The sequence below is a fragment of the Dromiciops gliroides genome, chromosome 2 (genome assembly GCF_019393635.1).
Source record: "Dromiciops gliroides isolate mDroGli1 chromosome 2, mDroGli1.pri, whole genome shotgun sequence".
Classification (NCBI taxonomy): Eukaryota; Metazoa; Chordata; class Mammalia; order Microbiotheria; family Microbiotheriidae; genus Dromiciops; species Dromiciops gliroides.
This window is the reverse complement of record NC_057862.1, coordinates 520,678,290-520,703,731: the sequence shown is the minus strand read 5'-3', so window position 1 is coordinate 520,703,731 and position 25,442 is coordinate 520,678,290. Positions and strand designations below refer to the sequence as shown.

General features: G+C 41.0%; 1 protein-coding gene across 3 annotated transcripts in view; it reads left to right on the top strand.

The window, feature by feature from the left end:
* ARHGAP25 (Rho GTPase activating protein 25) overlaps window positions 1-25,442 on the top strand; it is a 127,516-nt gene that overhangs the window by 71,704 nt on the left and 30,370 nt on the right. For all 3 annotated transcript variants that reach the window (XM_043988591.1, XM_043988594.1, XM_043988592.1), the window contains exons 3-4: window positions 6,307-6,394; window positions 10,436-10,552. In XM_043988591.1, coding sequence (XP_043844526.1) covers window positions 6,307-6,394; window positions 10,436-10,552 — 205 coding nt within the window. The remainder of the gene's footprint in view (window positions 1-6,306; window positions 6,395-10,435; window positions 10,553-25,442) is intronic.

Here is a 25,442-nt window from a genome sequence, read left to right as displayed (position 1 = left end):
GGCAAGGCTGATGAGTACTTTTGACACACATTACAGGACTAAGCCATGCTTTAATATTTATCCTGATATCTTTTCTTGCTTCCATTTTCTATGGGTCTCATTTAAAAATCTAAGTTGGTTATTAAATTCTCAGTGTAGCCACACAAGTATCTTTTTTTTTTTTAGTTAGAATAAGGTAGTAGTTTATTTAGGAGCAAGGGAAGGGAAGGGAAGGGGGGAGGTACCAATCTCCACAAGTATCTTTTTTTTGAGGGGCAATTGGGGTTAAGTGACTTGCCCAGGGTCACACAGCTAGTAATTGTCCAGTGTCTGAATCCGGATTTGAACCCAGGTCCTCCTGAATCCAGGGCTGGTGCTCTATCCACTGCGCCACCTAGCTGCCCCTACACAAGTATCTTTTAACAATTCCTCCTTTCCCTCCTCGTTATAACTTTCTTTGTGTCTCCATAATTTTAATCTTGACAGTTTTTCATCTTCCTTGACCCAACTTCTTTTGTGGAATTTTGACCCCATGGGATCCTATCTAGTCTTCTCCTGAACTATTTGAAATCTGATCTTTTAAAATTTGTGGTGCAGGTCAGGCTATGCCAAGCTTTCCTTCTGCCACCAAATCCGCTGCTCAAAAATTTTCTGTTCCTCCTCATTGCTTGTAGAATAGGATGTGAATAATATCACATGGCAGATAAATCCTTTACCATGTGGTTCCAACCAACTTTTGTAGACATATCATATTACTCCCCTTCACCCACTCTTTTTTTTTTTACAGGGCAATAAGAGTTAAGTGACTTGCCCAGGGTCATAAAGCTAGTAAGTGTCAAGTGTCTGAGGCCGGATTTGAACTCAGGTCTTCCTGATTCCAAGCCTAGTGCTTTATTCACTGTGCCATCTAGCTGCACTCCTCCCCCTTTCCTAACATTTAAAAGATTTTAGGTATCATTTTATTTCTCTTTGTTATTGTCATACAGTAATGGATGTTTATACAGGAATCATGATTTAGTGACTACTTCTGGTATGGAGATAAATTATTTGTTTCTTTGATGGATCTGTGATGTCACATGTATAAGTACTTTCTACACAGATATAGATTGGAACCCATCCATGCTTCCTCATCTTATTTGCCTTTTATCTATGTCTTTCCATACATTTTCCTTAGGGATTTACCTAACACATTGGAGGGCTTCCTCTGGCTCTTTTAATGTTTTGAGCAACCTAGTTGTTTGTTGATATAAATAAAACCCTCTGTTGTAATGATGCTACTGATTTAACCTATACCCCTGCTGGGAAATGCTTGACATTTGAAGTTGAAACAGATTTTGCAACATACCATTGATCTGCTGCTATGGATGAGTTACTTTAATGAAGGTAGAAAATGTTATTTCAGGCAAACCCTCTTTTCTGCATTTGAAACTTTGGTATAGAAGTACAAATAGGAGTCTAATTAGTAAAGCTGTGAATTGTTATTTTGTGATATAGATATTGGTAGGCAAGGAAGCATCATGCAGGAAAATTCAATTTGGAGTCAAAGGACTTGGGTTTGAATTTGGTTTCTGCTACCCACAACCCGTCTTGCCTTGGGAATATCATGTAACCCCTCTGGGTCTCAGTTTTCTCACCTACAAAATGAGGAGGTTGAATTCCCTTCTAATTCCCCAGCTTGGTTCTGTGATATCTAGGGTCTCTTCTAGCTGAAAATCCCATGGTCCTTCATTGTGACACTTGGGTTCTTTTCCATATCAGTGTTTGTAGAAATAAGCTTAACAGGGGGCAGCTAGGTGGCACAGTGGATAAAGCACTGGCCCTGGATTCAGGGAGGATCTGAGTTCAAATCCAGTCTCAGACACTTGACACTTACTAGCTGTGTGACCCTGGGCAAGTCACTCAACCCTCATTGCCCTACCAAAAATAAAAATAAAAAAAGCTTAACAGTGATTAAAGATATGCTTCTTCATCCACTCATCTTTACTTCATATTAAACTTAATAAATATCAATTAATTTAATATTAATATTTAATATTAAGAAAGGATTATATTATGACCTCTATGGAAAAGGTTAATTGAGCAAAACAAATGTGAGTCTAATCATGGTCCTACATCAGGGAGAGAGATTTTTGTTTATTAGTAGAAAACCTGACATTGAATTGATTTGGATTAACTTCATGACCTTTAACTCCCAAAGACTTTGCTCATGCAGCCAGTATATGTAGTGTTTGTCCTTTAAGGTGTACTGGGTTATGGAGAGAGCCCAAATCAGTGAGTATATACAGATACACTTTATTGTCTCTGCAATTTTCCTAATTTGTAACCTCACCTTATCCACCGACTGGCTCATTCTCTGCTGTGTCTCCCCCATCACTGAAAAGCCTTCGTATGATTCAATCATCCTCTCAATCTATCTTCTTATGTCTCTCCCCAATTTAGCAAATTCCCAGGAGAAAAAAACAAACCCAAACAACAAAACAGTTGCTAGTCAGGTGTTCTTATTTTCTCACCTCCCACTCACTTTTCAACGCCTTGTAATGTGGCTTTTGATGGAACCACTAGACTGAAACTGCTTTCTCCAAGGTCACTGATGTCTTTGTTGCTTTAATCCAGCAGCCTTTTCTTAGCTCTCATCCTTACTGATTTCTGAACTTTTGACTAATAATTACCCCATCCCCATTTTGACTTTTCTGCATACTAACTTGCCCCTGAGTTTTCATGACACTGCTCTGTTAAGTCCCTGAAGAGAACACGTATAGAACACATATTCTCTCTCTCTCTCTCTCTCTCTCTCTCTCTGTCATTATCAGTCTCTTTTGAAGGATTATTATCCATGTTGCACCCCTCTTTGTGGAAAGTTTTATCTTGGTCCCTCTTCTCTACACCCTTACAGCTCTTTTGGGTTCCATTATGTAGATGACTTCCAACTCTATCTATCTAGCCTGCATAAGTCCCCTAAGCTCTAGTTCCTCATCTTTAATCACCTGTTAGATATCTCTTCCTGGAGGTCCCATGAGCATTTCAAACCCATTATGTTAAAAAAAAAATCACTATCTTTTCTCCTAAACTCACCCTCCCTCCTATCCTCTTTATATCCTTTGAAGACATGGCCATTATTCCAGTCATCTAGGTGTACAATCTTGGAATCACTTGACTCTTCAACTTCCCTCACTTCCCATTTAAAATCTATTATCAACTTTTGTCAACTTATATCTCTACATCTCTTACATTAATTCCCATTTCTCTGTTCATCCTTCAACCCTCCTAATCCAAGGCCCCATCACTACTCACTTAGATCTTTGTAATAGCCTTTTTTATATTTGGTGAGGCAATTGGGGTTAAGTGACTTGCCCAGGGTCACACAGCTAGTAAGTGTCGATTATCTGAGGCTGGATTTGAACTCAGGTCCTCCTGAATCCAGGGCCTGTGCTTTATCCACTGTCACCTAGCTGCCCCAGTAATAACCTTTTTATAGGATTCTGTGCTTCCTCCTTCTCTATTTTCCCATCCATCCTCCACATAGCTGCTAGCACAATAGTGCTAGATTATAGGTCTGACCACCCAGGCTTCCTATTCCCTGTAGGATAAAACCTAAGCTTCTTCGGCATTTAAAGCCCTTCACAGTCTGCTTCCAATGTACTCTTCTAGGGTTAGTATGCATTTCAACCTATTTTCCATTATATACTCACTGTTAAGGGCTAAAATTCTAGCTAGTCTGTCTAAAATATCCAATGAGTGGTTGCCAATAAATTATAAACTTTAGCAAGAGTTAGGCTTTTTTTTTTTTTTAGTGAGGCAATTGGGGTTAAATGACTTGCCCAGGGTCACACAGCTAGTAAGTGTTAAGTGTCTGAGGCCGGATTTGAACTCAGGTACTCCTGACTCCAGGGCCGGTGCTTTATCCACTGTGCCACCTAGCTGCCCCAAGAGTTAGTCTTTTAAGCATTTATTAAGGAAAATAAGAATTTGGTAAAGAGAGAAGGAAAGGCCTACATTAATCTATCTATTAAAGGGAGAGCGCATTTCTAGCTCCGCTCTCCGCCAGAGTTCCCAGGAAAGAGAGTGAGTCAGAGCGCCAGGCTCCCCCTTCTTCCTCCCACCAGCAAACATCACTTCCTGACGCCAAAGAAAAGACGCATGGTCTTGCCCTCAGAGACCTTCACCTCATGGCGGAGCTTTTCTACAGTAAGTCTCCAGCAGGTGGCATCATTCCAATTGTTACATCATTCATCACATTCCTTACATATGTTGCGGCATACAGACTGTTTTACTCATTATTCCCCATGGGTGATTCTCCATTTCCTACCTCCATGATTTTTCATGGGCTATTCCTCAAGCCTAGGAGTCTCTCCTTCCTCACCTCTGTCTCTTAGAATTTCCAGTTCTTTTCAAAGTTCAACTTAAGTGCCAGCTCCTTTAAAAGGCCTTCCCAGATTCCCCGAGCTCTTAATTCTTTCTTCCCTAAGATCAGTTTTTTATTTATTTCATTTGCATCCTGCTTTTACTTATGTGAGAATTCCCCTCTGTAGAATGTAACCTTCTTGAGGGAAATCACTCTCTTGCTGTTGTATTTGTATCTCTAGCACCTATTATGCTGCCTGGGACATAGTAGGTGGCTAATAAATGTTAAATGATTGATTGATTGAGGGAAATGACTTTCTTGCTTTTGTATTTCCATTGTCAGTACCTAGCACAGTGTCTGGAATGTAGTAGGCCCTTAAGAAATGTGTGTTGTCTGACTGCTAGATCCATGCAGGACTCTGGCTTTTGGGTTGACCTTTCAAGTAGGCATATGACTAGATGACTTAATTTCTGGATTAGAACCCATCAGATTTAGACCTTACTGCTAACTAGTTGGACCTTCTTATTTTATTTTATCTTGGGACCAGAAGTGAGGTGACCTGCTTATGCTCATAAAAGTTGTCTGTGGCAATGCCAGGATGTGAATGCAGGTTTTCTAATTCCAAATTTGGTGAAATTCTATTCTAGGGGACTTTCCCCCTTTCTGTCCTTCTCCTCTCCCCATGACCTTCTCTACCTACTTGCTAATTCCTTGAAGTGATTTAACACAGACAGAGTCTATCATTTTATAAAATCCAAATACTCCTTGCAGAGGGCTTATCGTCACTCATTTACACTTAGACATAAATGACTGATAACAACTCACATTTATGCAGCACTTGAATGCATACAAAGCCCCGTCCACCCATCCCTAATGTTCTCACTGTGACATGGAGGTGATCTCAGGTTTTTATAGCAGAGAGACACAAACTCTGGCAATTTTTATCAAAGGTAAAAAGACTTCGAGTAAGGGTCTGGTGATGGACTTTGTGTGTGCCCTGGGAGGACCAGGCAGACTAAGGAAGGAGAGGCTTGTCTCCAGAGGCTTAGCTAGCAGAGTATTAATGTTTTCACCTAGAGGAGATCCTGAAAACATCTGAGGTGAGAGGCAGTGTGGCAACATGGATAGAGAACAGAGCTGGGTTCAAGTCCTCCTTGTGACACCCTGTTGTATCACCTAGGACAAGTCACTTACCATTTCAAGGCTTTAGGTACTGCTCTAAGACTTATAAGCTGCAGTTAAGATGCTGATCTGTCTTGGTAGAGGGAGTTTGACCACCTGGAGTTCCCTTTGCCATTGGAATTGCAAGGGGTGGAAGGGTCCAAAAAAAGATAACTTTTGACAAGTCACAGCATCTTTCAAGGCTTTATTTTTCTCATATGTAAGATGAAAGCTTATGTTAGCAGATCTCTAAGGTTCTGAGTAAGGAAAGGGAGGGAACAAGCATTTATTAAGTACCTGCTATATGCTAGACATTGTGATAAGTGCTTTTAAAAAATATTATCTCATTCGATCCTACCTGTGAGGTATGTGCTGTTATTATGCTTATTTTATAGTTGAGGAAGCTGAAGTAGACAGAGGTTAAACAACTTGCCCAATGTCACACATAAGGTAAGTATCTGAGGTTGGATTTGAGCTTAGGCCCAACTCCAGGTCCAGTGCTCTATCCACTGTGTTACCAAGCTGCCTCTGAAAGCGTGGGGACCTGGAGTCAGCAAACACACCTGTGCTTTAGGTGAATGACAAGCATTCTGTTGAATCTCCTAGTTATAGGATTTAGCCTTAGAGGAATCATGGAAACCATCCAGTTAAACCCTCTCATTTTTCAGTGTACTTGCCCAAGGTCACACACCTAGTGAACGGCAGAGTCAGGATTCAAACCCAGGGCCTCTGACTCCAAATTCAGAGCTCTTTCCATGCATGGTGTTGATGGAAAGCATTCTGGTGTGGACTCTTCTCAAAAATTCCATTGTTTGTATTGACAGGGCTCCATGTATCTATCAGGAAGTACCGTCAAAGAGATTGCCACAAATCCAGAAGAAGCTGGGAAATTTGTCTTTGAAGTCATCCCAGGTGAGCAGATGTGCATCAGGGGGACCCTCCTTGAGCCTCTAAATAGCTCCAGGTCACTTATTTCCCTATAATTTAACTGAGCATAATGTCAACAACAACAACTCACATTTCTTTTTCTTTTTCTTTCTTTTTTTTTTTTTTAACAACTCACTTTTCTATAAAGTTCATGTAACTCAGAAGACCAGAGGTGGGACTTAAGCCTGGGTTTCTGGATTCCAAATCTAGTGTTTTTTCTACTTAACATGCTTCTCCCTTCCCACTACTAGAAGGAAGGAAAGAAGAAAGGAAGGAAGGAGGGAAGAAGGGAAGGAAGGAAGGAGGGAAAGAAGGAAGGAAAGACAGACAGATAGGAAGAAAGAGAGAGAGAGGGAGGGAAAAAGGGAGAAAGAACAAAGGAAAGAGAAAAAAGAGAGGAGGAAGAAAGGGAGCAAAGAAGAATGGAAGGACAGAAAAAAGAAAGGGAAGGAGGGAGAAAAGGAGAAAGAGAGGAAAGAAGGAAAAAAGAAAGGAAGGAGGAAGAAGAGAGGAAAGAAGGAAGGAGAAAGAAGAAGGGGAGAAAGAAAGGAGGGAAGGAAAAAAGAAAGGGAGAGAGAAAAGGAGGAAGATAGGAAGGAAGAAAGAAGGAACAAGAGGAAAGAAGGACTATAAGGAGAAAGGAAAGATGGAAGGAAGGAAAGAAGGAAGGAAAGAATGGGGGAAAGGAGGAAGAAAGAAAGGAATGAAGAAGAAAGAAAGGAGAGGGAGGAAGAAGAAAGGAAGGAGGGAAAAGAGAGGGAAGAAAGAAGAAAGGAAAGGAGGAAAGGACAGAAGGGAGGAAGAGAGGAAAAGGAGGAAGGAGGAAGTCAAAAGGGAAGAACAAAGAAAAGGAGGAAGTTGGAAGTAAAAAGGGAAGAAGGAAAGAAGGAAGGAAGGAAGGAAGAAAAGCTTTGTCATGCACTTACTATATGTCAAACCTATAATAAGCACAGTGAATAGGAAGAGAAGTGAGCAAGTCTGTGCCTTCAAATGGAGGGAGGTGGCACCTATAGGAATGCTGGGAAGTAGGGGAGGGGGAGGAAGGGGACCCACACAGGCAAATCCAGTAGGCTAGGAGAAGGAAGTGGCTAGGGTCCTTCCTAGAATAGTGGTCCTTTAGTAGGAGTCAGACTTCACCAATGGCAAGCCCCAGTACAAAAGTTGGCAATGCAGCTGGTGAGGAGAAGAAAGGGAAAGTCTGGAATGAGTTGAGACTAGAGTGAAGAAGGAAGGAAACCCTCACTTGCCTTATTGTGCTTTAGTGTTTAGAAAGTAGGGTGGGTTTTTTGGTCATTACCTAAGGAGTGGATAATACCCCAATAGCTCAGCATTGTGCTGGTCTAGAACACAGCTTCTAAAACTGTGGGTCACACCCCATATGCGGTCATGTAGCTGAATGTGGGGATGGCAAAGAATTTGGCGACAGTAAAAGGTTATGTATACCAATTTTATATGCCCATATAACTGGGGTTGTGTAAGCATCTCTCCGGTGAAAAGGGGCTGCAAGTAGAAAAATTTAAGAAGCCCTGGTCTAGAGTATTAAAATAGAAATTAGCGGCAGACAATGCTAGATCAATTCAGATTAAGTGTTTATAGGTATGTGGTTAGGGCTAAATGGGGAAAGGGGGAAGGATCCATAGATTCAAAGAATCCAGAGTTGAGGTTTCAGGGATCATCTAGTTTAACTTATAGTTGAGTAAGAATCCCTTCTGTTGTTGTTGTTCAGGTGTGGCCAACTCTTCATAAGCCCAATAAACCCCCAAGGTTTTCTTGGCAAAGATACTAGAATGGTTTGCCATTTCCTTCTCCTGATCATTTACGGATGAGGAAATGGAGGCAAACAGGGTTCAGTGACTTGCTCAAGGTTACAGAACTAGTAAGTGTCTGAGGCTGGATTCAAACCCAGCTCCTTCTGACTCCATGCTTGGTGCTCTATCCACAGCATCACTTAGTTGCCAATAATAATCCCTTCCATTATACTCTTTAAGAAATGGATATGCTGCTTTCTCTTGAAGACCTCCAGGGATGGGAAATTCACTGTCTCCCAAGCCTTTCTTGTTCAGGTAATCATTAGATCTGGAGCTCTGCTTATCCAGAACCACTATGAATGGGACGATATATTTTCTTATTAGACTTTTAAGTGAAGAAACAATGGCAGAAGATACCCTAGACAGTGTTAGCTGAGGCCCTGTATTATATAACAATATGCTGGATACATACATACATATATACATAAACATACATACATACCTATATCTATGTCTGTTTCTGTGTCTCTATGCCTGTGTCTATGTCTATGCCTATGTCTATATCCTAACCGCCCCCACACCTATACCCTGACATTAAATGGATCCTGATATTTTACTTGGCATTTGATTTGACCCTGACATTAATAAGAATATGTATGTATTGTGTGTGTATATATATATAGTTACATATGTATGTATCTATGTAATATGTACACACATATTTAAGTGTATATATATTTAATGTCAGGGACAAATGGGGAATATATGTGTTCTAGTGGAAGGTGTGTTGGGAGTGTGGCAGTCAGGGTTGGGGTCTCAGCTTTGGCATTAACTTGCTCTGTGATCATAGAAAAGTAATTTTGTTTCTCTGTATTTTAGTTTTCTCATCTGCAAAATGGGCATAATAATTCCTATCTTACAGGAATTTGGTAAGGATGTAAAAATGTTTGTAAATTTTTGTAAAACTTTTAAAGTATTCAAAAGAGGTATTATTTCTTGATTTTCCTAAGACCTTTTTTTAAATCCTACCCATTAATCTCTTCTCTATGTTGTTAATTAATTTCCTCAACTCACATTTATTAAAAAATGAGAGGCCGGTCAACTCCATTGGAGATGATTAGAGCATTATAAATTTAGAAGTTAGAAGGAATCTTAGAGGTCACTGAATACAATTCCCTCATTTTGTAGATAAGGAATCTGAGACTCAGAGAGGTTAGATGACTTGTTCAGGATCACACAGCTAGTAACTGAGGCAAGATTTGAACCTAGGTCTCCTTGATTCCAATTCTAGCACTACAGCCACTATGGAGGCAGGAGAACCCCAGGTTTGAACTCTAGCTCTAAAGTCCCTTCCAATTTTAAATCTCCAATTCTATGATCCAAAGGGAACAAATAATGGACATTTACCTTCTTCTTCTTTTTCCATTTACCTTCTTCTTACTGAATTGTATGTCATAAGACCATAGAATTAGAGCTGGAAGGGACCTTGGATGTTATGTAGTCCAACTCCTTCATTTTAGAGATGATGAAACAGGCCCAGAGATATGGAGTGACTTACCTAGAGTGAGTGGTAGAAATGGAGTTCAAACTTAGATTCTGTCTCCAGATCCAGTAGGCTTTTCCTCTGTGGTGTCAGAGCTGGAGAGACAGAGAGACAGAGAGAGAGAGAGACACACACACACACACAGACACCCACACAGTGAAAAACACAGAAAGACAGAGAGAGAAAGAGAGAATGGGAGAGAGAGGGAAAGAGAAATGGAGAAAAAGTAAGAGAGGGAAAGAGAGAGACAGAGAAAGGGAGAGAGAGGGAAAGAGATTAACAGAGACAGACCGTAGAGACAGAGAGGGAGACAGAGAGAGGGAGGGAAAGAGAGAGAGGGCTTCAGTCAACAAATGGAATTTAACAGTGCTTTCTTTATTAAGCATTACTATGTGCAAGGCACTCTACTAGGTACCTGGATGAGGGTTGGAGAGGGAAAGGGTTAACTTATCTCTTCCTTTTTCAGCCCAGTAGACATCAATAAGATCATGGCTTTTGTGAGGAAAGCACTTTGTAAGTCTCAAAGTGCTATGTAAATAAGAATGATGGTTATTATTACTATTTGGCTTTACTTGGGTGAACCAAGATGAATGTGGGTATGTATTATTTCCCTGGCTCTTAATGGCACAAGTCCTTGATCCATTGATCAGTTAATAAACGTGTATTAAGCGCCTATTTGGTCCCCTTTTCCTTTGCTGGTCCTAACCCCTCACAAGTTATTTTTATTTCTGGCAGCCTCATGGGACCAGAATCGAACGGGACAGGACTCCTATGTCCTTATGGCCAGCTCACAGTCAGAGATGGAGGAGTGGGTGAAATGTATCCGAAGAGTCACTGGAACGCCATCTGGAGGTAACTGGCCCCTGAGTGTCACTGTTATCCAGAAGGCAATGGATGAACTCTATTCATCATTGGGGCACTATGGGGATTTGGAGGATGGAGAAGGCAGGTCCACATACATCATTCAATATAGCTGAGGGAACAGAATGTGGATCCAAGACATGGTTGGGGTATATCTCACTGGTATTTGCTTTGATGTGAGCTAAAAGACTTGCTCCCTCTAAAAGGTTTAGCTTGTCAAAGCACTTTTGTTTGCAACTTTCTTTGGGGGTGGGTAGAAAGTAAAGATACTGTGATCTTTATTTAGGGAAACCGAGGCCCAGCTTACAATATTTTCTCCTTGACCTGAGAGCTCTGGAATTTGGCTATACTATTGCTAGGAGTTTTCCTTTTGGGATCTCTCTTTCAGAGGTGATTGGTGCATCTAGAATATGAGGACATTTTTCCATGACAATTTCTTGGAAGATGATGTTTAAGCTCTTTCCTTGTTCATGGTTTTCAGGTATACCAATAATTTTCAAATTATCTCTCCTGGACCTATTTTACAGGTCAGCAGTTTTTCCCAGAAGATATTTCACATTGCCCTCTATTTTTTATTAATTTGGATTTGCTTTATTGAGTCTTGGTTTCTCATAAAGCCACTGGCTTCCATTTGTTCAATCCTAATTCTTAGGCAATTATTTTCATCAGAGAGCTTTTGTACCTTCTTTTCCATTTGGTCAATTTGGCTTTTCAAGCTGTTGACTTTTTTCTCATGTCTTTCTTGCATCATCCTCATTGCTCTTTCCATTTTTTCCTCTACCTCTCTAACTTTATCTTCAAAGTCCTTTTTGAGTGTTTCTATGGCCTGAGACCAAGGAATAATTTTCCTGGAAGCTTTAGATAAAGGGGCCCTGACATTGACATCTTCCTCTGAGGGTGCACCTCGATCTTCCTTGTCACTGAAGAAACTTTCTATGGTCCTCACCTTTCTCTGTCGGCTCATCTTGCCTTTTTTTACTTGACTTTTAGCTCCTTAAAGTGGGGCACTGTTTCCAGGCTGCAGTATCCCAAGCTTCAGAAGTCCCAGGTGGTATGATTTAAGGAGGATCAGGTTTTTCACTTGCCTGGCCTGTTCCCTGGTCTGTAGATGACATCCAGACCAACCTGCTAATCAACCAGCTTTGTGTGCTGTGGGTGTTAGCTCTGACGAGCCTGTGCCCCTCCCCCACCTGGGCCACTGCTACTCAAGCCTACCTTTTGGTTCCCAGCAGGGGTGAAAAACCCAAGTTCTGCCTCAGCACCAGCATCGACCTCTGTAGTCTCCCCACCCTGCCAAGGTCTCAGCCCTCTCACCAGACTGTGAGCTTAGTTCCAATGACACTGGTACTGCAGCTGATTCTAGGGGTCTCTTTCTCTGGCAAGGTCTTCCTGGGACTGTATCTGTGTCAGGGTGATTGTGGGGTTGAGCTCCACTCTTGTCTCAGCATAGCAGTTCCCTCCTTTCAACCTTCTAAGCTGTCCTTTGTTAGATGATTTCAGCACATTCTTCTGTGGGTTTTTGCTCTGAAACTTTTCTAAATTCTCTTTCAAAAACCTCCATATCAGGCTTTTTGCTTATTTCCTCTCTTCTTCCTTCATCCTCATAAAATATGATTGATCTCAAAGAACTTATATTCTAATGGGGAAGATCACATGAACATATAATATGATATATGTAATGGGAAGGGATAATACTTATAGGTTGGGACATAGGTTAATACCTGTTTGTTTGAGAAAGTGTGCCTGTCTGGTCATGGGAATAATTCTGTGGCCAAGGAGAACCACAAGCATGGTTACTTTTGAAAAATCACACTTTGTCTGGTGTTTCTAAGGTATACAGAGCACTTTCCTAACAACATTTTTTAAGGTAGGTAGTTTGAGTATTATAATCATTTTACAGAAGAGGATCTAGAGGGTCAGTGGGATAAAACAACTCACCCATGATAATATGGGTTGTAAATGTATGTCAGCTACGTGAATTGATGCTCATACTCTTTTTTTCTTCTTCTTTTTTTTTCTTTTGGTGAGGCAGTTGGGGTTAAGTGACTTGCCCAGGGTCACACAGCTAGTAAGTATCAAGTGTCTGAGGCCAGATTTGAACTCAGGTCCTCCTGACTCCAGGGCCAGTGCTCTATCCACTGCGCCACCTAGCTGCCCTGATGTTCATACTCTTGATCTTGCTATCACCCACAAAAGTTCTACTTCCATTGTCATGAGGTCTGAGATTCCTTTCTCTGGTCATAATTTGTTGTCATTCCACCTTTCCCTCTCTGTTACCATCCATAATCCTCAACTTTATTCTTATGACTTCTAGTCTCTCAACCCCTTAGTTCTTTCCCAGACCATAAACCCAATACATTGGCTATACTCTCCTCCCTTCTCCATTTTTACCCTTTGGTGGATGAATTCAACTACACTATTCTCTTCTCTTCAGTCTTTTGCCCTTTATCTTGTCACTGATGTTGCTTTGCCAAGCCCAAGTCTTGGATTACTCCCAACTTCCACTGACTTCACTGCTATTCACATACTCCCGAACAAAGCTGGAAAAAATCCCCAAAGTCTGGTTATTGTGTACTCCACAAATTTATGTAACATAATCTTAATTGGGCTCTTACTTGGGTAAGGCAATCCTATCTAATTGATTTATTATTGCCCTGACCACAGCAGTTTTTCTAAACCCTTTCATTCTTCCTCAAACCTCTCTTGGTGGGGGCAGCTAGGTGGTGCAGTAGATAAAGCATTGGCCCTGGATTAAGGAGGATCTGAGTTCAAATCCGGCCTCAGACACTTGACACTTACTAGCTGTGTGACCCTGGGCAAGTCACTTAACCCCCATTGCCTGCAACCCCCCCCCCCCCAACCAACAACAACATCAAAAAAAACCTCTCTTGGCTTCTCTCCCCCCACCTCCTCAGGTGAGAATCTTGCTTCATATTTCACTAAAAAATGAGGCCATTTGCAGAAAGTTCACTCTTCTCTCCTCATCTAAAGTCATTCAGAAGCCTTCTGCTACTTTCTCCTCCTTTGCCCTTTTTTTACATGAAGGGGGTGGGGGAAAGGTAATTAACATTTATATAGTACCTACTATGTACCAGGTTGTTGTTATCATTGTTCAGTCATGTCTCACTCTTCATGACCCCATTTGGGGTTTTCTTGGCAAAGACATTGGAGTGGTTTGCCATTTCTTTCTTTAGTTCATTTTATAGATGAAGAAACTAAGGCAAACAGGGTTAAGTGACTTGTCCAGGGTCACACTGATAGTAAAAGTATCTGAGGCCAAATTTGGACTCAGGAAGATAAGTCTTCCTGATTTCAGGCCTGGCACTCTATCTACTGTGTCACCTACCTGGGCCTTTACCTTGCCAAGCCAAACTGTTATATATGCACAAGTGACCCATTTCATCCTTCTCCAGCAGATTGCCCCTCTATTACCCCTACTCTCACTAATCTTCAGTCTCTCCATTTACTTTCCCTGATACATACAAACACGAAAAAACTTCCCACTTGATTTATCCATCCCTGCTAGTTATTTTCCTATATCTCTTCTCCCTTTCATGGTTAAACTTCTTGACAAGACCATCTACAATTAGTTCCCCTTATTTCCCTCTCATTCTCTTCTTAACGCTGTAGTTTCTGCCTTGTGGCTTCAGACTTCGTTATTCAACTGAAATTGCTCCCTCCAAAGTTAGCCCCTATCTCTTAATTGCCACATCTAATGTCCTTTCCTCAATCCTCATCCTTCTTGGCTTCTCTTCAGCCTTTAAGATTGCTGATCACTCCCCTTTTCCTTGATATCCTCTTCTCCCTAAATTTTCATGACACTACCCTATTCTGGCTCTCCTCTTACGCATCTGACCATTTTCCCCACCTCAGTCTCCTTTGCTGTTTCTTCTTCCAAACGGAATCTGCTAATTAGAGTATCATTCAAGTTTCTGTTTTTAGCCCTCTTCTCTATTTTCTATGTACTTTGCTTATTGATCTCATCAACTTCCAGGGATTCAATTATCTTCTCTATGCAGATGATGCTAAATTCTATTTAGCCAGTCCTAACTTTTTCCTGACTTCCAGTCTTGCATTTCCAGCTACCTGTAGACACCTTGAATTGGCTGTCCCATGCATCCTAGCTTCTTAAACTGTAGGTCATGACCCCATATGGGGTCATGTAACAATGTGAGGGTTGCAAAAAATTTGGCAAAAGTTAAAGGTTATGTATACCTATTTAATATACCTATGTGCCTGTGGTCGTGTAAAAATTTCTCAGGTGAAAAGGAATCACTAGTGGACAAAGTTTAAGAAATCCTACCATAGACATTTTAGACTAAACATATCCAAAATTGAGCTCATTGCCTCTGCTCCCACTCCAAACCCTCTCCTTTCCCTACTTTCCCAATTACTATCAAGAGCACCACTATCTTCCCATTTCCCCAGGCTCACAACTTAGGTGGCATCCTCAATTTCTCACTGTCTCTCACTCATCTCTCCCCAGCCTCTCCATATCTATTCTGTTGCCAAATCTCATTGATTCTACCTTCATCATCTCTCTCCTCTATGCCTGTTTCTTTCCTCTGACACTGACACCATTTTGGTGCAGGATTTCATTACTTCACACCTGGGCTATTATAATAACCTGGTGCTTGGTCTTCCTGCCTTAAGCCTTTTCCTACTCCATTCTCCAATTGGATATCAGATTGATCTTCCTTAAACGAAAGGCTGTACATGTCTTCCCTCCCCTCACACCCCATTCAATAAACTCAATTGACTCCCTAGTACCTCCGGGATCAAATATAAAATCATCTCTTCCTACTTTTCCAGTCTTCTTACACATTACTCCCCTCCACATACTTTTCTATCCAAAGACACTGGCTTCTTTGCTGTTCCTCACACAAGATATTTCATCTCTTGACTACTCAATCTCTGACTCTACTCCATGCCAGGAATTCACTCCCTCCTTGTGTCAACTTCCAGGTTTACCTGCTTCCTTCAAGTCTCAGCTAAAATCTTACTTTCTTCAAGAATCCTTTACCTGTCTCCCTTAATTCAATTGCCTTGTCCATGTGATTATCTACAGTTTATCTTGTATATATCTTGTTTGTACGTCATTGTTTACAAGTGTTCTCCCCAGTAGATTGTAAACCCAATGAGGGTAGAGCCTGTGCTTTTGCCTTTCTTTGTATCCTTAGTGCTTAGCACAGTGCCCAACACATAGTAGGTGCTTAATGCTTGTTGACTTGACTTGAAATAAAAGAAAGAGAATAGAACATTAGAGTTTCATGACACCTTAGGACCTTCTACTCTGGGGATATCTCATTGAATAGGAATGTGAGGAAGGGAATAAGATCATAGATTTAGCACTGAGATAAACTTTATCCAGTTCAATCCTTTCTTTTTTACTGGTGAGGAAACTGAGGTTAAGTGACTTCCCCAAGGTCACAAGTAGAAAAGGTGGGATTTGAACTCAGGTCCTCTGACTACAGGGCCATTGCTCTTTCCATTGCACCAATCTGCTTCTTTTATAGTTAATGCTATTCAGCAGTTCATTATCCAAAGATAAGATATTATTAGAGCAACAGATCCTCAAGGAGGAACACATTGCAAATATATTAGTATTATCAGCTTAACAAATATGAAATTGGTATTGGAAAGCAATGATCTAGCCCAGTGGTGTTGAAATCTAATAGAAATGGGAGCTATGAAATAATACCTAAGGATCCCTGAAGGCTACATATTGACTTAGAAAACCTCATATTGACATTATCTGTGTTTTATCATATTTTAATTTATTTTGTTAAATGTTTCCCAATTTCATTTTTTGTTCTTTTGGTGAGGCAATTGGGGTTAAGTGACTTGCCCAGGGTCACACAGCTAGTAAGTGTTAAGTGTCTGAGGCTGGATTTGAACTCTGGTTCTCCTGAATCCAGGGCCGCTGCTCTATCCACTGTGCCACCTACCTGCCCCCAATTTCATTTTAATCAGTGGCACCCAGGAGTGTTGCAGGTTTTTCTGTTTGACTTCTGGTCTAGACCAACATTTTCATTTTACAGACAAAGAAATAGGCCTAGAGAGATAAAGTGAGTTACCCAACGTCACATGATTGTGACAGATACAGGACAAGCAATAGTTCACTTTTCTAAAGCACTTTAAAAATTACTTGTTAATTGGTTCCTCCCCACCCCAAAGTAGCTTAAGCATTCCAGAATAATCCTGTTTTATAAATGAGGAAAGTAACAGAGAGGCTAAGAAGCTTGGCCAAATGTTTCACAGCTAGTGCTTATTGGAACCCAAATATGAACTCAATTCTCCTGACTTCAAGGGAACTCTTCCCTAAAAATAAAATAAGATAAAACCCCCAAGAACAAAACTGGAAGTTTCACATGTGGTTTCCTGCGTTTTGTTGTGTTACATGACAGACAGTGGTCTGGATCTGAGACACAACAAGGGCAAACTCCACAGAATGGTATGCTGTGTCTGTTGGTCAAGTTGATGCTCTGGTTGTAGGGCCTACCTTAAGAGAAGCCCACGTTCAGAAATCTGAACTTAGCAAGAGTGAAGTTCTTAAAAGGGCACTTACAAGCTTCCTCATTCAATTTAAAAATGTAATTTCACACGACTCTGCAGGAACATATCTTTTATGAAAAATGAGATTTGCCTACATAGGCTTGGAATTTTAGATATCATTTAATCCTAATATGATCAGACTGAGATGGAAAGGACCTTCGAGATCCTCCAGGTGATGAGGGAGCTCCCTTGATCAGCACCTTCCACAAATAACATCTTCCACTTTATATATAAGGACCCGAGCCAAGGTTCTCACTATATGCATACAACTGTTCTTGTCCTTTGCTTGGGCTTTGAATGTGTCTTCTCCAGGAATGTGTGAAAATGCCCCTGGGTGCCTCTTCTAAGAGTTGGTTTCATTGATCTAGACTAACCCCAAGGTGAACCGGTCAGCTCCAGCTAGTATGGGATAGACTGTTTTGGAAGCTGGATCCCATTTGTGCCAGCCTGTAAAAGGGAGGCTCCAAACCCTTTTGGCCTGTTCTTTTCCCTTTGACTTTCTTTTTTCTTAAGCTCTTAACAGTACTGCAGAGCTAAGAGCATGGCTTGGTCTAGGGTGGAGATCTTCCCAACTAGGAGCTGTTTATCCCGTGCCTAGGGTGGAAGCATCTGGGAGCTACCTATGCTCTCACCCACATGGCCCAAGAGGAGAGTTCCTAGACAATTGTCAAATTCTTGGCACTAACCTTGGGAAGGTAGCAGTGAATTGGTGAGTTCCTGAGGATAACCTTTCTAGCAAGGTCAAGAGTTCTTGTTTCTGGCCTTCTAGCTAGAGAAGGGGGTTTTCTGGGCAATGTGATCTCAAAATCTAGCCTTTCAACCAGCTAAGGGGAATTTTTTTTGACAGTGTCATCTTTAGGAGTTGCCTCAAGAGTAACCCCAAGGTCAAGAATTTGGCCATCTGTCCTAAGGGGATTTCCTTAGAAGTACAAGAGGAGAGGATTGTACAGTTGGCCCCCACTGCCAGGAAAAGCAGTTGCATGGGACTAAAGTCTTGATAGGGGAGGAGCAAGTGAGGTGGACTTTACCCTACACAGTTACTCTGGGGTGTTGATCGATCCCTGCTCTAAGTGTGATTCCCTTCTGGGGGAGTCCAAACCCTCAGAGTAGTTATATAAGGATGAGTATCTGGATAGGTTTCTGTGGGGTGAAAGAGGCACTCTCCAGATGTCAGGATGTTGCTTTGTCTAGCAGCCCCAAGTTTGTTTCCCTTCTGGGGACAGTCCAAGCCACAGAGCGGTGCTTTGAGTTGGAGGGGGTGTGACAGCCTTGGAAAGAGGAAACCTGTGGACAGAGAGGGAGAGTTTCTGAGACCGTCTCTGCAGAAGGCTGAAACTTCAGTCTCTGAATCTGGATTACTAGATAGGAAAGGCTAGATTCTTGGAATGTATTGTCCCAAACCCCAACTTTTCTGACTAGGAGGCTAGATTCTGAGACTCACAAACTTAGGACTTCTAGGCATCTAGAGAGGCACCCCCCCCATATCTCTTACCATTGGCCATATGGTTCCTCTCTTCATGGCGGGCATGTGGTTGAGAAGTTACATCACTGCTCCCCAAGGCTGGGGCTAGGGACTTTCCTCTTGAACCAGGTAACTACTATACTCTTCTGCCTCAAAGATGCCATTAATGGATCCTGGGGTTGGGTAGGAACTTCTCTGAAGATAGGCCTGTCCTTTGCTCTGTTGCAATCTCAGATTTCTTCAGAGGAAAAGCAAAAGAGGAGAGGTCCAAAAGGTTCCCTTTTATAGATCAGTTCAAGGTGGCCTTTTTCAAAATTGTTTGTTTGACAACATTGGGAGTCAATCAATTCATCTTGGTGATAGTTCCTATCAGCGAAACCCATCCTGTAGGAAGATGCCAAGGGGCTTATCCATATCATACATAAAATGTCTTAAAGTTACCCCCCAAAACTCATTTCCCTGTAAGCTTTTCAAGGTGGTGGTGGTGAGGGGAAAGGGAAGTTGTAGCTTCCTGGACCAAGTCCCTACACTTATACTAAACACTTTTATTTTTATAAACTTTAAAGCATCATACAAAAACAAACTATTATTATTTGTGAATCTTTCCAATGCAATAGATCCCTTTCAGTGAGAGAATGTGTGCTACAGTGGAAAGAATATTGGAGCTAGGCTCAGAGGATCTGGGTTAAAATCCTCCTTTTATTTTGATTACTTGCATGGTTAATTTGGTTCAAATTGGGCAAGTCATTTACTCAGTCTTAGCTTCAATTCCCCATCTATAAAATGAAGGGACTGGACTAGACGGCATCTAGGTATGTTTTACCTCTAAATCTTTGGTCCTCCAAATCTTTAAATATTCCACAGATACCAGTGCTATACTTGGATAATCTATTTGTTATACCTCACTTTTCCTTTCTGGTCCTATGTTTCTTGGATCATGCCTTTTATACCACCTCTTGTGCTCAAGTCATGGTCATCACATACCATCCTTCCTCTTTTGGATCAACAGCAATTTTGATTCTTCAGAGATTTTGGTATTTCATGAGACTAGGACATAGAAAACCTCAACTTAACCATCTCTACAATACCAACAAACCACTGTCAAGACCATTATCTCAGAACACAGAATGAGACACATGCAATGGGGAAAACATTCTATTTTGAGAGAAAGGACTTTTAAATAAAAACCCATGTGCTCATGAAAATGGATGATCTATAGAGCAATGCTGAAGAAATAATTTTTCCTTGTGGTCTAGTGTCAAGAGAAATATAGATTTAAATTGTATCTCTGACACCAGCTTTTTGACCAAGGAAAAATTATTGTACTAGAGAAAGTGGCCAATGTTAGACTTGGAGTAAGGAAGTCCTAAATTTGAATTGCACCTCAGACACTAGCTATGGAGACTGGGCAGTTCCCTTCACCACTTTCAGCCTCAGTTTCCCCATCTACAAAATGGTGTTAATAATTACACCTACCTCACAAGGTTGATGTGAGGACTGAATGAGATAATTTGAGTAAAGCACTTGGCAAAATTTCAAGTGCTACATAAATAGTAGCCATTTTCATTCCTTCTATGAGCCTCCATTTCTTCATTTGTAAAATTAGGATAATAATTACACCTATGGCAGCTACCTTATAGGGCTGTTATAAGGATTACATAAAACAATGTACGTATAAAGACTTTGTGACCCATAAAGCCTTCTATGTATATCAGCTACGGCCCCTAGATACCCTTGATGAATTCATGTTAACAGGTTTATTTTCAGTATCCTAGGATACTGGAAAAAAAAATAGTCACATAGGATTGTTGAATCACTGTCAATAATCTTTGTAAAAACATAGAGAATGGGAGAGGAACCACAGGATTGGAGAAGGACAGATTTTTAAAAAGGGAAAAGAATGATGGCTACAAACTATAAACCAGTGACCTTGACTTTGATTTGGGGGAATTTTTTTCACATGTATTACTAAAAGGGTGGTGAGTGTAATGGGAGCTTTATTCTACCCCCTGTATTAGTGCATACTGATCCATCTCATAGACATTAAATCCCCATTGCTGCACATCCCTATTCCAGCACTGAAGAAGACTTGAATAGATTGTTAATTCATTTATACACATACATATATGTTATTTACAAAATAAATATGAGAGGTTTTTTTTTGGGGGGGGAGCAATAGTCACTGGGGGAGGGGAATCTGGAGGAGACCGTGCTTGAGCTGAACGTTGGAGGAAACTAGGGATTCAAAGAAGCATAAGTAAGGAGGGATGGTGTTCCAGGCATGGGAGACAGCCTGTGCAAAGGTCCAGAGATGGGAAATTGAATGTTATGTGCAAGGAACAGTAGTAAGTAAGCCAGTTTTGTTGTACCATGAATCACATGAAGGGATAGCTAAGTGGTATAGTGGATAGACTGTTGGACCTGGTGTCAGGAAGACAGTTCAAATCCAGTCTCAGACACTTACTAGCTATATGATCCTGGGAAAGTCACTGAAGCTCAGTTTCCTCACCTGTAAATGAGTTGGAGAAGGAGATGACCAACCACTCTAGTATCTTTGCCAAGAAAACACCAAATGGGGTCATGAAGAGTCAGACACGACTGAAAGCGACTGAACAACAGCAATAGGACATTTGGCTAGAGATGTCCAATAGGTAGTTGATGATATGGTACTAGAATTCCGGGGAAACACTATGGTTAGCTGGAGGCAGTTTGGTGATGTAGTGGGTAGAGTACTGGGCCTGGAATCAGGAAGGTGTGAGTTCAAATCCTGCCTCAGAAACTTACCTGCTGTTTGATCTTATGCAAACCACCAAAGAATCTGCCTATCTCAGTTTCTTCAACTATAAAATGTGGGTAATAGTAGTATCTACCTCCCAGGGATGTTGTGAGGATCAAATGAGATAATATTTGTAAAATACTTACCACAATGTCTGGCATATAGTAGGTGTTTAATAAATGCTTCCTTCCTAATAAAATCTGGGAGTCTTCTTCATAGAGATAATAAATAAATAAATGTGAGATCATGAGATTACCCGATAAGAGAGCATATGTAAGGTTTCTTAACTTGGGGCTTCATGACCTTGTTTTGTAAAATATTTTGATAACTGTATTTCAGTATCATGGATGGGAAAATTACATTATTTAAATTCAACACAGCTGGTTTCCTTTGCAATGCTGTGTACTTTTTAAATGCATTCATTTAAAAACATCATTCTGAGAAAGAATTCATAGGCATCACTAAAATGCCAAAGGCATTCATGACTCAAAGAAGGCTTAGAACCTTTGTTATAGAGACAGGAGAGAAGAGGGTCCAGCATAGAGCCTTGGGGTATAGCCCTAGTTAGGGAATGGGGTCTAGGAGATGATCCCTCAGTTGGTACTGAGGAGTGGTCAGCTAGGTAGAAGGAGAACCAAGAGAGGCCAGTGCAATGAAAATCAATCAACTAATTAACATTTATCAAGTTCTAGACACTGTGCTAAACTCTGGGGGTACAAAAATGCACAATTGTCTCTGCCCTCAAGGAGCTTACAATCTAATGGGGGAGAGAACATCAAACAACTATATACAAAGTGAGCCATGTAAAGGATAAGTAGAAAATAGTTTAAACAGGGAAGGCACTGGAATTAAGATGGCTGGGGAAGACTTCCTGTAGAAAGTGGGACTTTAGTTGAAAGTAAAAGGAAGCCATGGAGGTCAGTAGTCAGACTTGAGGAGGGGGAACATTTCAGGAATGAAGGACAGCCAGAGAAATGCCCGGGACCAAGAGACAGAGTGTCTTGTTCATTGGACAGCTAGATGATAGAGTACATGTTTGTGAATAAGGTGGAAGAAGATTGGAAAGGTGGAAGTCTAGGGTATGAAGTTCTTTGAATACCAAACAGGGAACTTTGTATTTGTTCCTAGAGGCACTGGAGTTTTTTCAATGTTATTGAGTAGGGGAGCCAGTGACCAGTTTGGTCAACAGCTACAATTGCTTCAGAGAGGTCAAGAAGAATGAGAACTGAGAAAAGAACATTGGATTTGGTAACTCTGGAGAGAGCAGTTTCAGTTGAATGATGAGGTCAGAAGCCAGATTGCAGATTTAGAATGTTGTTGTTGTTCATCCTTAGTTCTCAAAGAGGACCAATGACATCAAGAGCGTGATGTCTTGACTTGCTTGTGAATTGGATTTAAGTGAGGAAGAGCTGCAGTCATCAGCCTCTTTCCTCCAGTGTCATCAAAATCCAGTGATAAGACAAAAGTCAAGAAGACTGGTAATGGCCCTAGATGCAGTGGGTGACCTTGGCATTTCTAAATTAAGGTCTTTCTTTGTTTGAGGCCGTGCCCATTCAATGATTAAGGGCTAGGTAAGAATGAGAGGAGAAGAAATGGAGGCAACAAGAGACAACTCTTAATACAGGAGTTTGGCTGAGAAAAGGACAAGAGATTGGACAGTCATTTGTGAGGCAAAGTGAGCTTTTTTCCCCAGGGATGTGGGAAATCTGGATATGTTTGTAGGCAATTGAGAAGGACTCAGGAGATAGAGACAGACAGTTAAAGTGATAAAGGGCACAATTGTGGGGACAGTCTGCTGGAGGAGACCATATGGGATAGGATCAATGGATACAGTTGGAACTGATGACCTCGGTAAGAATGACCAGAATAAAAGAGGAGAGAATGGGTTTTGTTGGCAAGGGTTTTTGAGCTACAGTGTAGAGGAGGCTCTATCCATCCAACAGATTTGGAAAACACTTAATTGCATTACTGTCAGTATCACTCCATCTTTTCTACCAGAATATCAATGTGGGTCTTTATCAAATACTTTGCTAAAAATCCCTGTCATCAGTATTCCTCTGCTTTACTAACTTGTGACCCTGTCGGAAAAAAAAAAAAGAAGAAGAAATGAGGTTAGTGTGACACACTCTGTCCTTGATGAAGCAATGCTTCCTTTTCTAAATGCTCACTGTTTTAGGAGAAGGTAGAATGATCTTAGACTGCCTCTGGGAGGAGATAGGTAGGTAGAAGATTTCCTTCCTTTGATCACTCCAAAGCATCTCTGAGTCTGGTCTGTGTAGCCTTGCATGCACAACTCCTAAAACCAACTTACCCTCATCATTTGCCTCTTCCACTCACATACTCCTGAACAGGGGTATAGGAAGTCACTCAAACATGTAGTTTGGGGCTCATCTCAAAGATGTAGGCCCCTGTTCTAATTGATTCTCTATCACGTCCCCCACAGTGGCTGTTCTCTCCTCAAGCCTCCCACACTACCTTGGGGTAGGAGAGGACCTCATTGCATACTTCACTGAGACACCAGAGACTATTTGCTTATGAGCTCCTTCTCCCTTACTCTATATTTTTGTTGTTCAGTTGTTTCAGTCATGTTTGACTTTTCATGACCCCATTTGGGGTTTCTTGGCTAAGATACTGGAGTGGTTTGCCATTTCCTTCTCTAGCTCATTTTACAAATGAGAAAACCGAGGCAAACAGGGTTAAGTGACTTGCCCAGGGTCACATAGCTAGTATCTGAGACCAGATATGAACTCAGAAAGAAGAGTCTATCTATTGTTCCAGCTAGTTGCCCATTACTCTATATAGAAAGAGGAAAAGTATCCAGGACTAGGGAGGTGATGTTTCCATTGTACTTTGTCATGGTGAGACTAGAACTGGGTTATATGTTTAGTTCTGGGTACTTAGGGCAGCTAAGCGACATAGTGGATAGAGTGCTGGGCCTGGAATCAGGAAGACTCATCTCATCAGCTTCTTAACTGATCTCTCTTCATGTACCCTTTCCCTACAATCTCTCTCTAATAGCACCAAAGTAACCATTCTAATGCACAGGCTTGATTATGTCACTCTTTTGCTCATAAGTATTCAATGGCTCCCAATTGCCTATAGGACAAAATCCAGATTTCTGAGCTTGAAATCTAAGGGTTTGCTAACATGAAATTTCATAAAGAACAATTCATTCCTTTGACTTAAGGCAAAGGATTCAAAGAAACTTTGTCTGTTATAATGCAAAAAGCCTTGGAAAGGGGACTTATCAATCCCTGTCAATCACAGGATCATAGAATTTAGAACTAGAAAAGATTAAAGGCCATTTAGTCCAACCATCTCATTTTAAAGATGAATGATAGGGGCAGCTAGGTGGCACAGTGGATAGAACACTGGCCCTGGAGTCAGGAGTACCTGAGTTCAAAGCCGGCCTCAGACACTTAACACTTACTAGCTGTGTGACCCTGGGCAAGTCACTTAACCCCAATTGCCTCACTAAAAAAAAAAAAAAAGATGAATGATAATCCATCAAGTTATGAAGTAAAGAATGATGACAACAATGATACTAATAACAATTGCTTTCATTTATATAATGCTTTAGGATTTGAAAAATGTTTTAATGCTTTATCACATTTGATTCTAACAATAACCCCTTAGGGAACATGCCACTATTGTCCCCATTTAGCAGATGAGGCTCACAGAGGTCATGTGATACTTTTAAAAAGTTCAAGGGACATAGTTTCTAGGTAATTTAATAATGTTATTAATAATTCTAGCCTTTTATTAATAAAAGAGGTCAGTGGCATTCTTGAAAGCCAAAGATGAATCATAGTCAGTCAGGATGAGAAGGGCCCTGGACATGGAGGGGGATTGAGTGGAGGGCTAGGTAATAAATAGTCTCAGGTCTCTGTGGTCCCAGGATTTGTTTTGTTTTGTTTTATTTTTGGATCATAAACTATTTAGACAAGATCTAGGAATTCCAAACCACTTAGTAAGTACAGGAAGTATGACGAATCTTGACCTGGAAGAATTGTAAGGGAAAAAATATGTTCTTTAATACATGAAGATGAGATAAATGTCCTCCCTGTCAGGAAAAAATGTGTTCTGAG